At 36.5% G+C, this 18,838-nt stretch overlaps 1 protein-coding gene across 2 annotated transcripts in view; it reads right to left on the bottom strand.

The window, feature by feature from the left end:
* ncm (pre-mRNA-splicing factor nucampholin) overlaps positions 1-18,838 on the bottom strand; it is a 134,337-nt gene that overhangs the window by 39,662 nt on the left and 75,837 nt on the right. For both annotated transcript variants that reach the window (XM_085810576.1, XM_085810577.1), the window contains one exon: positions 10,441-10,544. In XM_085810576.1, the coding sequence (XP_085666702.1) occupies positions 10,441-10,544 (104 nt within the window). The remainder of the gene's footprint in view (positions 1-10,440; positions 10,545-18,838) is intronic.

Raw genomic sequence — 18,838 nt, forward strand, 5'->3', positions numbered from 1 at the left:
AAGACTCAGAATTTGGAAAAGTCTGCCGGATTGTACGTTTTCTATAACTTTTCTCACTAGTTCTTTAAACTTCGGTTTTCTCAGCTGAAACCAACAATTAACATAGTAGCGTGAGCTAATTAGTGATACAATGATAGTGTTGTGCGAATACAGTGTTCTACAGTGTGTGTGCAGTACTCAGCATTACTAGTGCTTAATAAATATTATTGTGTTTACTTCATAGAGAACAAAGGAAGCGCAGAAGAAGCCCTGCAATAAAGGTAGGATTGTTTTAATTATCCGGTAAACAAAATATTCGATAATCCTATGACCAATAATTAAGATTGCATTACATTTACACAATCGCAGTCACCTAAATAGCATTAGGGTAATAATAGCTGTTTAAAAATTATGATTTTGTGTTTTCAATTAGGAGCTGGTAAATTAGCTGCGTATTCATTCCTTAATCCTGTATACCACCCTCCTAAATATTAGCAGTTTTGCAAGGATTCGTTTCAGTGATCGTATCTTGTATATTTTCCTGTTGTATACATTTAACTACACTTATATTTGTGAGTGTTTATATATCAGTAAGTGCTAGTATCTTGTAAAATATATTTCTAGCTTAAAAATAATAATAATTAATTAAGTTTTTTCCTCTTAATGTGTGTTGTATAATTATATAATTCTGGCTTACAATAATTTAACTAATTAAGTATTTATGCTGATATTTTGTGTTATATACTTCTAGCTAATAATAATAATTTAATTGATTTAGTTTTTATACAGAGAATAGTTTCAGTGCTTGTATTCTGTGTGATATCATGTTTTATACTTTTATTATACGTCCCATAGACTTATTAATTGACCTTTACTAATTAAGCAGTGTACAGCTCTACTGCTACTGTATTAATTGAGCAGTGCGTTACCTGTCATATTTGATTGAGCAGAGTATTACTTGCATTACTTGTCACTTTCCCAGATTGAGCAGAGTATTCCCACTATCCTGATTGAGCAGTGTATGACCAGTGCTTATGTATACTCATACAACTTACATGCAACTTATCTAGTGGCATTTCTACACTGGTAAATACACCAAAATACTCCTTGATTGCTATACTCAACTTCATCATCACCCATATTCCTTCCAGCACAAACCAGCACTATGCCTGATGCAGAAGCGTCAGTGCGCCTTTGCAAATTTGATGCAGCAACGATCGTAGTAACTGAAAGTCTTAATTACGAACAAAAGATTAATATACTTTATGAGAAAGTCAAAGACATTGGCACCAGTACAAAAAGTAACAAGTACCTGTTAAGGACAGAGCAAAGAAAGAAACTCTTGACCATTTTAGAGGCCTTCTGGACTCTAGCCACCAGAGGACCTGCTGCCACTCCACCTCCAGCTAAAATCAACACAGGTGTTAATACTGATTCAGGACTCTCCTACTCTCCACCTCAACCAACAATACACCCAGCAGCAGCTCCGGTTATCGGGCGTTCCTACATGCAAGTGGCATCACATTCTACGAAACACACACTTCTTATTTACCCAAAAGAAGACTCGAACGCCACAAGGAAAGAACTAAAGGAACACCTGAATGCCAAATTCCCTCTCCCATCACTAGGTGTAAAAATACACTCAGTTAGAAATATCCAGAGGGAGGGGATTGCTGTTGACTGCGCCACCAAAAAGGATCTTACCCACCTCACAAAAACACTAGAAAGCAGGCAAGGCAAATAATTTGCCAAAACAAAATTGCCAGCAGTCAGACTACCTAGAGTCGCAATCCACGACATAAAATTAGACGTCATCAAGGAGGACATTGAACGGGCACTAAGCTCTGAATACAACCTTACCAGCAGCATTACAAAAATCTTATACCGGCTAAAAGATAAAGCAAATGGCGTCAAATGGGTGCTGGAATGTCAGCCATCAGCCTTCCACCGCATCATGCAACACCCCAGATTGTATCTTGGCTGGAGAATTGCGGAATTCTTCAAAATCAGACGATGCTTCCAGTGCCAGGAATTCGGGCACACGCAGCAAGACTGCAAGAACAAAGTCTACTGTGCTTACTGCTCCGGAAGCGACAACGTCAAGAACTGCAAATCCGGGATGGCCCCCTGCACCAACTGTGCAGACTATAACTACAGAAGTAATTACAAAATATCCTGCGCTCCCCCACCTATGATATCTCCTGTCCCACCTACAGGAGATACGTTGAAAGAATCAAACGCAGCACAACCTATGATTATAGCGGATATTCATCAATCTACGCCTACAGACCACAACAACCAAGTAACATTTAGCCCCATAAAATGCATCCAGATTAATCTGCAAACAGCGCAGGCAGTGACATCTCAAGCAGTCACTCATGCAACATCCCACGATGCAGATCTACTCCTGATACAGGAACCTTATTGTAGAGAGGGTCAAGTAGCAAGCCTTCCCATATCGTGGAAAGTCTATTAACGTAAAGCAGAAACTAATGAACAATCCCCCATAGCCGCAATAGCATGCATCAATCCATCCTGGTCTCTACTAGTCATCAAGCAAGAACGAGACTTTGTTGCCATCTTACTAACATTCAATAACACACAGTACATAATAGCTTCAATTTACTCTTCCCCAATGGACAGTATCACTGGCACCACTTCAAACATTCTTGACACCATACAACGATGCCCTTCAACCCCTCTGCTTCTTAGTGGTGATTTTAATGCACATAACACCATATGGGTATATGCAGATACTATGACGAAGGGACAGGAGCTCGACTTTCTGGCAGCCAATAACATTCATCTATTAAATAAACCCGATTTCCCACCTACATTTGATAATACCTATCATGTGGGCTGGCCAGATCTCACCCTCTGTTCAAGCAGCATCACAAACCTAGTGCAGGACTGGACTGTGGTCAATGATGAGAGCTGCTCCGATCACAAATACCTTCACTTTCTCATAAACTGTGACACGAAAATCCAGTCCTATGTAGGTACAGGCTTCCAGGCAACAAGATCTGCCCCCTCAGTCGCTCCTCCACACGCATCTTAAGTAATGAGGAAAACAAACTTGTGCTTCACAATAGCCCAGAAGGCATAGAGATTTTCACAGACCGACTACTTGAAAACCTTACAGCTGTTGGCTTTAGTTTTCCACATGCAAATTTTGATCGGAGGTCGATCAGCGGTAAGCTAACGTGGTTGCCGCTGATTGGCTGATGACGTCAAGATCGGTGGGTTGGCCGAGTATATATATATATGTACGCCGGTATTGGCAAATGCTTCTTGTTTCTTGTTCTCTTGTGTGATTATCAGTTAGCATTATGCTAGTTTGCTTTCAATCAAATGATTTTAAAATGTAAAGGCTACAGTGTTAGCTCTTTTAATTTATTTACGGAATAAAGCAAGAATTTTATTTAGTCTTAGCTTTATTTAAGGGAAGCAAAACATGCTTTGCCTTTATCACCACTGCCAACAGGGTTATGGGCCCAGCGCCAACAGCTAATCAGTCATCCAGTTTAACTCAGCATTAAAGGAATGTAGGTGAAGAGGGCCATTATCCACGAAAAGAAGCTGACCTATCTTAGAAGTTTGTTTAAGTCGTTGTGCTCACACTTAATTGAAGATGTCATTACTACCTGAAGGTTTTGAGTTGTTAAACCATGACAACTGGGATCGATGGAAAGTCGACATGAAAATGCTGTTACTGGATAGAAATTGTTGGAGCTTCATAGAGGACAAAGAAGAAGAATTAGATAAAAGTGCAACAAGGCGTGAAAAGCAGGAGTTCACACTGAGGGAGAACAGAGCCTTCACTACATTATATTACGGAATTAAAGCTGAGTTCAGGCCGCTGATACAAGAATGTTCAAGTGGTAAAGAAGCATGGGAAGTTCTACAGAAGCAATTCGAACCCAAAACAAGAGCAAGGATAATTCAGTTACTGGATGAATTTTTTAGTATTAGATATACGCTAAATGAAGAAATAGGATTATTCATCGCAAGAATAAGAATGACTGCAAAGAAGTTGGCTGAAGCTGGTCACAACTTGGCAGATCTTTTTAAAGGATTCCAGGCAATAAGGAGATTACCCCAGGAATACTCCGGCATTGTACAATTGATCTATAGGTGGAAGGACGAAGATTTTACGCTGGAAAGAATTGCTGAAGAGCTGGTAAGGGAAGAAAGCCGACTTCGCCAGGTAATTGCCGATTTAGAAGACAGCAAGGTAAGCGTGTTTAATACTATTAGTTTAAACGCAGGGAAAGATAAAGTTGAAAATAAAACTAAATCTAACAAAAAGATGGGGAATACGAGAATAGGACATTGTTTCAGATGTCATACATTTGGGTACTTAATCGCTCAATGTAAAGAAAATATAAGTAAAAGTCAGAAGTCTAAAATAGATGATAAAAATGGACAGTTTAAAGATAAAGAATTAATATTAGTAGAAAATTATGTACAGATAAAGGAGGTAATGCAGATAAATTTAATTGGGTCGTAGATACTGCAGCTACAACTCATTTCTGTAATAATAGAAATTTAATGACAAATTTTGAAGAAATAAACAATATACGTATGTCTTTAGCTGTAAGAAATTGTGAAAGTAAAGTACTAGGAAAGGGTACCGTCAAATTTGCAGTAAAAGTAGGCAATCGAATAAATTGGATTGAGTTAGATAATGTCTTATATAATCCAAATCTAAGAAGAAAATTATTATCGGGAGCAAGGTTAGAAAAGGCAGGTGCTCATTTTGTAATTTCAAAAGGGAAGATGTGGATATACTTTAATAATTGGGATAGAATATGCTACGTTAAGCGATATGACGGACTTTGTCATGTAAAACACGTACAGACAGATGGAACACGTACAGACATATATTATTATGTAGAGGGAACAGACACCCGTTTTAGATCCTATAATGATATTGAAAAGTATTGTGAGGCAAGAAATATTAAATATGAAAAAGATAAGTTCGATTTTAGTGGAAAAAACGAATACTCGGGGAAAGTTAATTTCGTAGAACAGGAGACTAGCTCTGTGTCTGAAGAGGCAAATTCTGTAGAAATAGTTATCCCACAAAATTTTAAAGAAGCACGAAAATCAGTAAATGCCGAAGAATGGGACAAGGCAATGAAAGAAGAAATCGACACAATAAAGAAAAGAAAGGTTTGGAAATTAGTCGAAAAGCCAGAAAATAAAACAATAATTGGAAACAAATGGGTCTATATGTTAAAAAGAAATGAAAAGAATCAAGTGGTTAGATACAAAGCACGTTTAGTAGCACAGGGATTCAGGCAAAAAAGAGGTGAAGATTTTGATGACGTTTACAGTCCTGTAGTAAATTTTTCAATCATAAGAATATTTTTCACTATCCTGATATGTTTATATGGATGGACTAATTGTCAGTTAGATGTAAAGAACGCATATTTATATGCAAATCTAAATGAGAAAATATATATGACCCAACCAGAGGAATTTATCGAAGAGAAAAATAAAGTGTGTTTATTACACAAGGCCATTTATGGTCTACATCAAAGCGGCTGTGAATGGTTTCAATATGCTAAAAAGAAATGAAAAGAATCAAGTGGTTAGATACAAAGCACGTTTAGTAGCACAGGGATTCAGGCAGAAAAGAGGTGAAGATTTTGATGACGTTTACAGTCCTGTAGTAAATTTTTCAATCATAAGAATATTTTTCACTATCCTGATATGTTTATATGGATGGACTAATTGTCAGTTAGATGTAAAAAACGCATATTTATATGCAAACCTAAATGAGAAAATATATATGACCCAACCAGAGGAATTTATCGAAGAGAAAAATAAAGTGTGTTTATTACACAAGGCCATTTATGGTCTACATCAAAGCGGCTGTGAATGGTTTTGTGAATTTGAAAGTACTTTAGAAAATCTACATTTTAAGAAAATACAATGGTGTAATTGTGTTTATAAGAGTTCAAATGTAATTCTCTTGTTATATGTAGATGATATTGTGATTTTTTGTAAAGATCAATATAGTATAGATAAAGTAATTTCACAGCTGAGTAAGTTTTTTGATCTTAAAGTATTAGGCAAAACTAAAACGTTACTTGGAATTGAATTCTTAGAGAATGAGAATGGGGTTTTTATACATCAGCAAAAATATATCGAAGAAATTTTTGAAAAATTTAAACATTTCCAGATACCAATAACTTTACTTCCCATAGCTAAGGGCACTATTCTTACAAAATTAGATTGTCCATCTACAAGTGCAGAAGTTGCAGAAATGCATACATTACCCTTTAGAAATCTGTTAGGATGTTTAGTTTTTATAGCTAACAGGACAAGGCCTGATATTACATATGCAGTGAATATCTTATCACAATTTCAGGAGAATCCTGGAATTAGGCATTGGAAAGCATTGTTGAAATTGCTTGGTTATCTCAATAGTACTAAATTATATAAGTTAAACTTATCGAAGATTAAACATCTAAATTTATATTGTTATTCAGATGCTGAATATGCAAGTAATAGAGATGACCGCGTGTCCATGGGAGGATTTATATTATATTTAGATGAAGTACCGGTAATCTGGAAAACTGTTAAACAAAAATGTGTAAGTTTATCAACCATGGAAGCGGAGTATATCGCTTTATCTGAAGCAGCGAAGGAATTAATGTGGACGAAAAATGTCTTACAAGATGAAATTTTAAAGTTTAATTTAAGAGCGTGTAAATTATTTTGTGATAACAAGCCTGCCATTGATTTTTCTAGATCGCCAATAGAAAATCGCCGAACTAAGCACATAGACGTAAAATATCACTTTGTTAGAAAACTAGTAAATGATGGAGTGTTTGACCTTGAATTTATCACCAGTAAATTAAATACTGTCAACTTATTTACAAAAGCAGCGACTGCTGTTAATTTAAGAAAGTTTTGTTTAGATGTTTTCAGTGTTTAAAGACAATAAGTGTTTTCGTATAATAGAATTGAACTATGAACTTCTGTGAAAGTTTTGTTTTTGTCTTTGCATGGGGAAAAGAGGGCCGTTTGTTGGCTTTAGTTTTCCACATGCAAATTTTGATCGGAGGTCAATCGGCGGTACGCTAACGTGGTTGCCGCTGATTGGCCGATGACGTCAAGATTGGCGGGTTGGCCGAGTATACATATATGTACGCCGGTATCGGCGAATGCTTCTTGTTTCTTGTTCTCTTGTGTGATTATCAGTTAGCATTATGCTAGTTTGCTTTCAATCAAATGATTTTAAAATGTAAAGGCTACAGTGTTAGCTCTTTTATTTTATTTACGGAATAAAGCAAGAATTTTATTTAGTTTAGTCTTAGCTTTATTTAAGGGAAGCAAAACATGCTTTGCCTTTATTCCCACTGCCAACCACAGCAGCCTGTAGTGAACTACTCCCCTCACGCGCAGCAAAGAAAATATAAGGAGTTAAATGGTGGACGAAAGAGCTCAGACAACAACGGCAAAAATGCAGAGCTATCAGACGCCGCATACGTACCACCACCAATGAAGATAGGAAAATCCAACTATTGGCGACATTACGCAAAGAGCACGCTCTTTACAAAAACAACATACTAGCGGCCAAAATTACCAGTTGGAGGAAATTTTGCACCAAAAACAGCAATCCGTATGGAATCCTCCACAAGCTAGCCTCAAGTGAAATATATCAGCCAGCTCAAATCTTCATGCAGCCACCAAATACAAGCAACGACAATCCAGTACAAAATACAGCCACCACAATCCTCAACGAAGTCTTCCCCACAGACAACGCGGAGGAAGATACACCAGCACGGAAAATTGTTCGCATGAATACCAACATCCCACCGACTCCACATGATATACCATTTAGTAACAAGGAAGTCAAGCAAATTTTCCGACACCTAGCCCTGAAAAAAGCCCCCGGTCCAGACGGCCTGAACTATAGCATCAAAGTTGCCTACAAAGCACGCCCCTCCTTTCTTCTACAAATTCTTTAATGAACTTTTTGACAAGCAAATATTCCCGCAGGCATTCAAGAAAGGACATGTTGTCCTATTCCTCAAAAAGAATAAAAGCCCGCAAGATCCGCGCTCTTTTCGCCCGATATGCCTTTTGCCAACCCTGGGCAAAATTTACGAGAAATTAATTGTTAACAGACTAAAATATCATCTCCATAGCAACAATCATCTCAGCCCCAGGCAGTATGGCTTTCACACTGGTCCGTCCACTACACATGCCCTCTGCAAAATTCATGAAACAATTCAACGCAATAGCACTACAGGTTTCCATACAGCTTTCATATCCATAGACCTCCAGAGTGCGTTTGACACACTCTGGTGGCCAGCGATAAGACAGGCCCTCCGAGACGCACAGTACCAACCTCTTCAGCGTTTTTAGTAGTTATCTAGAGAATCGTAGTCTTCTCATAGCCATCAACAACGACACTACCTTCAAAGTGCAAGAAAGAGGATGTCCTTAAGGCTCTTGTGCGAGACCAATTCTCTGGAATTTGACATTCAACGCTGTACTGGATGCAAACTGGCCACGACATACAAGTGTCATCGCCTACACAGACGACGCAGCTCTTCTTGTCAAAGGTCGCACTCGTGCGGAGCTCAAGAAAAACGGCACCGAAGTCTGCTCCCTCCTCGCCAATATCTGCAGCAACTTAAAGCTTACAATCTCTACCGCAAAGTCATCAGCAATATAATACCCAAAGCAGCTCCAACGCGCCGCCCCTGTATCAAACTACAAGGAGCCAACATAACGATTGTCCAAACGCTAAAATACCTAGGTGTAATCTGGGATAAAAAACTAACCTGGATCCCTCACATCCAAGAACTAAAGAACAAAACATCAGCTATAGCGAGAAAGGCGCGTGCATTCCGAGGTTGAAACTGGGGTCAGAATCATCATATTCAGAAGATCCTCTACCATGTGGTAGCTGAAAAAATAGTTTTGTATTCTGCTGCCGTATGGGCCCAATCGATGGGAGGACGAAAGATCAAACATCTTACATCTCTTCAATGACCATTCCCCCCTGAATCTCTGTAAAGTGTACCGCACCACAGCCACCAGCTCAGCGACAGTCCTTGGAGGGCTCATTCCACTCCACATATGGGCAGAACAAGAGGCAGTCTACACTACTTCATATACCTCTGCAAAGATGCAACATTTGGCAACATAACATACAGCCCTCTACAACTTCAAAGCCCAGGTAACACTCTTCACACTCATCCCACACGTAAAGGCACAGGAATAAGCATTAACATCTCACGGATACAGCCACTGTCAATGATGCGAGTTTCGAGGGATACACAAATATACACCGACGGCTCTAAGCAGGAAGATGGAGTAGGCAGCGCTTTTGCACACTATGACAAAGGAAGAATCATCCATGTATGGAAAGGATGCCTTGACTTAAACAACAGTGTGTTCCAGGTGGAGGTGCAGGCAATTATAAAGGCAGTACATTACACTTTCAATAATAATATAGAACGGGCGAAAATTTTCACAGACAGTATGTCAACACTTCTAGCACTAGATAATCACAACCACACCTCGCCCTTGATCATCAAATGACAACAACTTTTACAGCGCAACCCACAGAAACATCTCTCCTTAACATGGATCAAGGCACATGCAGAAAATGAAGGGAATGAAGCAGCTGATAGCCTGGCCAAGCAAGCAGCCACTGATCCAGAAGCTGAAAAAAATCATAATCCCAGCCCTTCCTTCCTACCTCAAAGGGCTATTACGGGGTCAAGGCCTAAATTTTTGGCAGGAAGACTGGACGCACTGCACAACTGGAAGACGTACATACAGCTACCTCCCGAAAGTCAGCACTGAACGCAACATTGCAATAGCTCCTCTTACGGCTCATATTACGGGACACGGCCCATTCCCGACCTAGTACTTCAATAGACATGGCATAACAACCACGGACATATGCCTTTTTCTCTATATGTATAATACTTTTTTTTTTTAAACCTATGAGCCTGTATTTTAATCCTATTATTTTGTAACTGTATTTTTGTATCTGTATATTTAATTTGTATTTTTATTTGAATTTTATTGTGAATATGCAAAATTACCATAGCAAATTGCAACAACAAATGTCAAAACGGTAAAATGAATGCAATCTGCCCTTGTATGGCCATGCAAATGCTCTTGTTAACATCCTAAAAAGCTCTCGAGGCGGCCTCTTGAGGCTTCAGGGTTCCTGGTTAGTGGAGGGTGCGGGACACATGCCTGTTTACCTCTGTTAGACATCCCCGTCCTCCGTTACCAACCAACCAACCAACCTGTTACATTAGCTTGGAACTTCATACAAAAACTTCAGATGGTTATAATATAAATAATAATAACAATGATAAAAATAAAGCAAGGTAAGCTTTTATAATGTATAAAAATACTGAAAATTATCACTTCCAAAGAAAAACAAAAGGAAAGAAAAGAAGAAAATATATTTACTTTAAAGCCATCCTTTTGAATTGCAAAGAATACTTCAATCATATAGCGAACACGGACATCAACTTGTCCTTGATGAAGAATATCTCGAACTCTATCACTTATTGCTATAAAATCAGTAACATAAGTCATAAGTGGAAGTTTATTTTATCAATCAAACAGCATGAAACACAGACTTTTCTAAAAAATAATTTAATATTTTAATACATTCAAATAATTCAATAAACTAATTTTATATTCATTTGCATAAAAAAATAATCACTCTATTTTTCTATAAATGCTTTCACAGCCTGAACTTATACATTAATTTATAAAATTTTATATTCATTGCTTAATTTTTAAATCAAGATTTTTCAGTTTTATCCTTACAGTTAGACATTTTTCTAAACTTAAGGTACTTTAGCTAACTTACCTAAAATAAATTAGCTAAAAGGACAAGTAGTTCAAAACTAATTCCAAAGAATTTGATGCAAAGTTACTTTACGTAATTTTGTTATGTGAATTCCATTTCAAGAAGTTTATAAACTTCACTAAAAAATAACATCAAAATAAATAAAGCTGAATATAAGATTTAGAATGAAAATAGAACAACATTAACTAGGAAAAGAAAGAAGATTAAGCAGAAATTAAGAATGTGAAAAGCAATAAATTACCCTTGAAATGGGGAAAGAAAGACAAGGAATCTGCCATAATTAGTCTCTTTGAACATTTAAATAGGTATAATAACAAACTGAATTTTACGCAAAATATTTTCACAGTTCTGATTCTTAAATGAAAATTAAGTTATTTTCTTAAATTTAAATTTATAAAGGTATTTGTAAAACGAAAAATTGTACATTTATGAGCACTATTAAGAGCAGAACTATTTAGTCTAAGGTAAATGTACAAAAACTTATTAAAATATCCCTGAATGCCGTTCAGCCTATAACAGGCACCAGCAACATTTCAACATATGATGGGTACTGTGATAAGGTCCAGCCTATAACAGGCACCAGCAACATTTCAACATATGATGGGTACTGTGATAAGGTCCATACTAGGAAAAAGTACTTTTATAAAAGGGCTGTTCAATAAGACCAAAATTATAAAAAATACAGAATACCTTTAATCGTCATCATTTACATGGTCTTTTTCAAAATAACTACCATGGCACGCAATGCATTTATCCCAACGTTCGGTCCACTTCTGAAAAACATGTAAAAGTCTGTTTTTTGAGAGCTTTTTCAAAACTGCCTCCGCAGCCTTTAAACATTCTTTGTTGCTTACAAAATGTTTGCCTCATAATGGTTTCTTAAGTTCAGGAAACAGCCAGAAATCACATGGAGCGAGATCAGGACTGTAGGGAGGGTGCGATAAAATCTCTATGTTGTTATGCTGCAAAACATCCTGTGCGCAACGAACAATATGTGGTCGAGCATTGCCATGATGCAATAGGAAGTTCATTTCGGAGCAATGGACATTTCCTTTGACCATGCTGTACCACTATTCGTAGGACATTAGCGTAGTACGAGCTGTTTATGGCATTGCCGGGCTCGACAGTGTGTAAATACACAATTCCTTCATAATAAAAAAAATTATGTTCATAACTTTCCCAGCGAATTTCACAGTTTTAGCTTTCTTGGGAGTAGGCGAAGATGGATGCTTCCATTCACTACTTTGTTGTTTCACAGTTGGGTCATAGCGATACAACCAAGCTTCATCTGCTGTGATGATATGCTTTAAGAAATTGTTGCCTTCTTGTTCCAGTCTTTCTTTACATTCTGTGCACTCAGGTGTCAACAATTTTGGAATCCTTCGCACACAAACACGTTTCAGTTGCAAATGTTCTGCCATGATTAAGTGAACACTTTCTTCAGAAATATTCAAGAGAGTATGCAGCTGACGTACTGTAATTCTGCGGTTCTCCTTAATGATAACCGCAAAGGAGAATCGCAGCTGTGTTAATCATTGTCTCTGTGACAGACATTGAAGACTGGAACAAGAAGGCGACAATTTCTTAAAACGCATCATCACAGCAGATGAAGCTTGGTTGTATCACTATGACCCAACTGTGAAACAACAAAGTAGTGAATGGAAGCATCCATCTTTGTCTACTTTGATGTTGAAAATTTACATGACAGACGTTGAAGGTCGTTCAATATCTTCCACATTTTGCCTGCCTTCCTTAAAAGCTTTATGCCAGTGAAAAACACTTGCCCTCGCTAATGCTTCATCATTAAAAGCTTCACGTATCATGTCCAAGGTCTCTGATGCTGATTTTTGCAGACGAACACAAAATTTAATCAATTTAATCACATAACGTTATTCTATCGATGCTTCCATTTTGACAACTGGCCACGTATTATAGGCTCCCGCAAACACGCTTCAGGTCAATCACGTGATATTCAGGAACACGAGCATTTACACGCCATTTATCGGTAGCTTTTGTTAATACAGATGACAGACTTTTTTTATGCCCCAGAAATTAACATTTCGATGAATGGTTTCGTTGCAGTAAAATTAGTCTTATAGAACAGCCTATGTACATCTCGACAATATCATTATTGCCATGCAAAAAATTGACCAACATGTTCAACATCTAGATGAAGTATTTTCTTTATTAAATGAAATTAGACTCAAAGCAAATGCCTTGAAATGCAGGTTTACCGCAAAGGAACATCAGTATCTTAAGTACAAAATTTCACAAAAAGGCATAAAAAACATTATCTGCCTCCAAACACAGCAAAAGAAGTAGCATCATTTTTGAGCATGTACTCATTTTATTGTTTGTTCAACTATTACTGGTTTTGAAAAGGTAAAAAAAAAAAAAAAAAATACATGGACTGCAGAAGTGAACACGGCATTTGAGCAACTGAAGCAAGCATTAACCAGTGCTCCAATACTGGAATTCTCGGAAGGGGATCAGAACTTGGAAATTGCTGCTGATGCTTTGGACTATGCAGCTGGTGCCATTCTATCTCAAAACGGCCGCCAGTAGCTTACATTGAACCCAATTCAAAGGAACTACACCGCAACAGAACGAGAAACTCTAGCCATTCTATCAGCAGTTTAAAAATTCTGAGTGTATTTTGGAAATGCCTTCAACAACATTTATTGAGACCATGCTGCCATCAGATATTTGTATTTAGGCAAAAATTTATCGCCAAAGCTCATACGATGGACTCTTAAATTACAAGAATATAATCTCATTATTAAACATACGCCAAGAAAAGAAAATGTCGTTGCTGATATACTATCAAGAATTTAGCTAGATGAGGAGGAGAACACGGTTAAATGTCCTATGTTAACCTCACAAATAACTGATTTCAACACAGTTATTTTTGAATTGAAAGCAGATCGAGAGTTTAAAAACATCTATGCTTAAAGATCCACAAAATTTTGAACATGTGGACATTAATGCAATAAGAAACAGAGCAGCACATTATCAAATTATCGATAAATTATTATTCCATATGATGGCAATTATGAAAATTATGAATTCAGACCAGTTTCTCCCAACTAGCTTAAGTATTCTACATAAGTTACATGATTCGCCTATTTCAGGCCACCTTGGAATCAGAAAAATGGTTCAGAATCTGCAAGGCGGTTTACCTTCTGCAATTACAGAAAGTTGTAAGTGCCTATGTCAGGTCCTGTTATATGTGTAAATTAATTAATGACATTAACCATAGCCTGGCCAGGTATCTAAACAGTATCAAAACTACCTTTCCTAATGAATTCGTAGGTAATGACTTGTTGGGTCCTTAGCTTAACATTAACCATAGCCTGGCCAGGTATCTAAACAGTATCAAAACTACCTTTCCTAATGAATTCGTAGGTAATGACTTGTTGGGTCCTTACCTTGAATTCAAATAAATAAAAATAGCTATCTCGATTATCATGCACCATTTTTTTAAATGGGTGGAGATAGTTTCCCTCAAAAGAACCTCCGCAAAAACTGTGTCTAACTCATTTTTAAATAAATATATATTAAAGTACGGGGCACCAGTAAAAGTAATTTCTGATAATGGCAAACAATTCATCAGATCCTTGTAAACTTATGCACAGACATATGGCATTTAAAGATGGTTTTGTATTGTCCACAGACTAACATAGCAGAATGAGTAAATAAAAATATAGTTAAAAATTATTCAAAGTTATGTAGAGAATTATCATAGTTGCTGAAAAGGCTACATCAATGGATTAACTTTTGCACTGAGAACAGCAAAACATGATAATACGGGCAAGACCACGCTGAATTATTTTTAGATAGAAAAATCAACTTTATTGGACAAATTATTTTTTGTGCAACAAAGAGAGACAGAGTTCAAACTGAGAGATATCCAACAAATAATCAGGCAATTAAAAGTTCAGATATTGCCAGGGAATTACCAAGCAGAAAATTTAGCACGATCAAAAGAGAAGGGAGATGGAATACAATGTAGGTTAAAAAGTATTAATAATAAAACATGCATTATCCACTGCTCCTGGTAATAAAATTACAAAGTTTGCTGAAAAATTTGAAGGACAATTCATGATAGAGAGAATAAAATATAACACTTTATATATAAAGGATAAAAATAGACAACAAAATGTGGCAAATATTGATCAAGTTAAGCCATACTATGAATGAAGTGATTTTCAAGTGCTAAAGGATCTTTTCCAAGAACCTGGAAGTGAACCAAGTAATAGCACTGCAAGAAACTTCATAACAGGTCATCCCAGAGAATAAAAGATTGGGAACTTTCACCCCAGATAAATGCCAGAAAAGAGCTAAAGTAGAAGCCAACAAGAAGAAAGGGCAGGCATCGCAAAAGAAAAGGAAACAACCTCCAAATGTTCTCGTAAAGCCAGCAAAACAAATTCCAAGTGAAGCAGAGAAAGGTCCGGCCCTGGCCAGCCAAGATTCTTTCAGAAGGAGTACTAGGTACAAGCACTTAGTTGAGTTCATCTCTTTGCCATAAATTAAAAAAATCAAACGCAAGAAGCTCCGTTCCTGCAAAGTTCCAGAGTTACAACCACGTGATATGACAAGGAGTTCGCAGTGCACAAAGAGGACAGACTTCCATTTCCCACAGACTAGGAGAAAGACTGGACATTTTGGTGCCAGAGGAACAAAAGAACCCCTGCTGCAAGCTAAAGGTCTGCCTTGAAGGAGAGTAAGAATCCAAAGTGTGAATTGTTTCCTTACTTGGTACGAGTTCTTTGAGAAAAGAATGTCGGAATGCATAAAGCAAAAAGTGAATTCTTTTCCCTCCTTCTTAACTGAAAATTCAGTTTAGTTTTATATCACATGCACAAAGTTGCTATGTAATTTAGTTTTTACCTCAAGCAAGGTCAAGCTATTAAAAGCAAGAAGCTTGTTTTTTTCCAGTTTATGATAATTTAATGTATTGTAATATTTTCTTATTTAACAAATATATATATTGGAGTGGCAACATCATATTTGTACTGTGTAACTGCTGCTGAGCAATGTCAGAAAATGTTTAAAAATGTTATTCTGAACATTTACCATTTTGTATAGGTGTGAAAATTTATCAAGAAAGAAATTGTAATAATAAGTTAGAGTGTGATTCTGTAATGGGTAGAACTGTATTTTAAATTATTCGCTTCCGATAAAATTTTTATTTTACCGAGAAGCTCATCTGTTATTTTATTAAATACCACTTCAAAAATGCTACAGTCATATAAAATTGGAGGTTCTACCATGATACTGGAAATTAGGAGTGTATTTATCAATTTCAATGGTGCTGGTCTCCTAATCCTAAAATAAAGCTGCTGAAATTTTGAGAACAAGTTTGTTTTTATTAATACCAGAAGATGTCAGAAGTCTACCATTTTAATGCCAGTTACTGAAGCTGATCATTCAAAGGTGATAATATATGTTTTATATAACTTGCGTTCCAGCAAAGAATTGTCAGAAGATGGTATTGCTGCTTTACGAAGAGAAGATAAACTTTTGGTTTACTTAAATAAGTGTTTATTGAATTTTAATATTTTACTTCAGAATTATACTTAAATGCCATAAGTTTTTGTTTAAAATAATTGACACTATAAATATTAAGCCTAAAATTATTGATATTTGTGATTACAAAAAGTATTTAAAAAATTACTATTTAGGATTTACTGATATTTATATTAATTTTTTTTTTTTTTTTTTTTTTTTTTTTTTTTTTTTTGTTTATGGAATAGTTGAATTTTTAATGCTGATAATTGACATGTGCAAATGAATTTTCAAGATTATGATTTATGCAAAATAAGGTAGAAACAAGTATTTAACATGGTGACGTCGGCGATGATATTTGTGTGTCTCACTGTGGGGCAGTGAGCGTATGTTGTTGTACAAATGTTAGGTTTATAATATTGAAATATGTCTTTTACAATCGAATTTTTATTAGTTACGCTTATAATATTACATTTAGTTAAGTTTATAGTACTGAACTGTACAGTTTATGGTATCAAATTTTTGTTAGTTATGTTTAGTTATATTCAAATAAAATATTCCTACTTCTTTCATTTAATATATGTTAAATTTTTATTATTTAAATTTGGAAGATTCAGGTGTGAACCTCGGGTGGTACACACCGCCTGATGGAGCATTCCTGTGTGAGCCACCGATGATATATGCCACCCAATAGAACATTCAAGTGTGAGCCACTGGTGGTAAACGCTGCTTGATGAGAGATTTGAGCATGAGCTACCAGTGGTACACGTTGACATAAACGTGTTAAGCTGAAGTCTGGGTTACTGCCATAGGAGAATGTGTTCTACCTTTCAGCCACATTGCAGTGGCGTAGCAAAGGGGGAGCAAGGGTGTGCATGATGCCCCAGGCGCCTCTCGTAGAGGGGCGCCAAATAGTCTCCAAAGAAGATTTTCCAGAAAATTTCAGTTTTTATTTTGATCGATTTCTGGAAAATATATTAAAAATTAACAAATAATAAATTAATTTTCTTAATTTGTCTGATAAAATGTGTAATAAAATGTTTGCAGTACATGAACCAAAACATTCTTTCGAACCACTTTATTTCTCCAAAGTAGAGATATATTTTAATTTTTTTAAACGAAATGCACATATATCTCCCCCTTTTTATTTTAAAATGATAACACGACCTTGTTCCGAATTTCTCAAACATATCCAGCTTCCAAAATACGATTCCATAATCTGGAAATGACATTTTGGAAAAGTCCTAACTCTTCCGCTACAATGGATTGCGTTTGACTCTCCTGTAAACGACTGATGGCCTTCCTGGCTACCGTTCAACTAAGTTATCTTGCTGAGACATCGTATGTTCACTGCTACGAAGCATTCAACGCATGTCAATTGTTTTTAATCTCCTATTACATATTAATACTGCAGGTCGCTCCTTACTCCTTATCTAAAACGCATAGTTTAAGATGTCAAAGACTAAATTTGCATATTCCCAACTTTGTAAATGTTATAATTTTCCTTTATAATCTCTTCTATTTATTTCATTTTGTTCAAAAAGGTTGTCAATTATATGGTTATTTCATACCGAACCCACAATATTCCCTAATTGTTTTGAGCAGTGAATGTGACGGCATGACGTTACTCCACAGTAGAAAAGAAAGGGAACCTAAAACTCCACTACAGATCTATAGAGAAAATGTTTTTCTAAACCTAAGAGTCGCACTTCAAATACTACTTACTATTTCATTATCAAATGCTAACTATGAACGTTCATTCAGCAAATTAAAATAAATTTTCACATATTTACAATCAACGATGGGACAAGATCCCCTAACTCATCAAGCATTTTTAAGTGTGGAAAGAGAAAAATTTGAAAGGATCGACTTAAGAAAAATGTATACATAGTAATTAATTGTATTCATGCATTATACTATTGATAATAAATATAAGTGACCGACCAAGTCGAGGTGCACGTGATTGAAGCGAAATGAGGGCAAATAAAAATTTTTAAGTTGGCTGGTGGTGTGCCTTACAATTTTAGATCTTTGGCACTCGAAGCACGAACGTGTCCAGTTGGCTATGTCCTTTCGCATGCTAGGCCATATGAAACGTTGCTGTATCAGTTTCCTCGAAGCCTTGATGCCAGGATGTGATAGAGGATGTAACTGACTAAAAATGGCATGGCAAAACCCGGAAGGAACATAAGGTCAAAATCTTGAATCCTGAACATCACAATAAAGTGATTTTCCAGGTGAGAACTGCATAAGTTGAGATAGGTGGAAGATTTGTAGTTCTGAATCCCGGTGTTGTTCATCCGCAAGGGCAGCAAAGTTTATTGGCGAAGGAACGGCTAGTTTTTCAATACGAGACAAAGCGTCTGCAACAATATTCTGCGAACCCTCAATATAACGGATATCTGTTGAAAATTGCCCTATGAAGTTTAGGTGTACCATTTGACGAGGAGAAGCTTTATCCGAATGCTGTTGAAAAGG

This window comes from Stegodyphus dumicola, chromosome 2 (genome assembly GCF_044657685.1).
Source record: "Stegodyphus dumicola isolate Sdum_Otavi_A_Nest chromosome 2, ASM4465768v1".
In the NCBI taxonomy this organism is placed as follows: Eukaryota; Metazoa; Arthropoda; class Arachnida; order Araneae; family Eresidae; genus Stegodyphus; species Stegodyphus dumicola.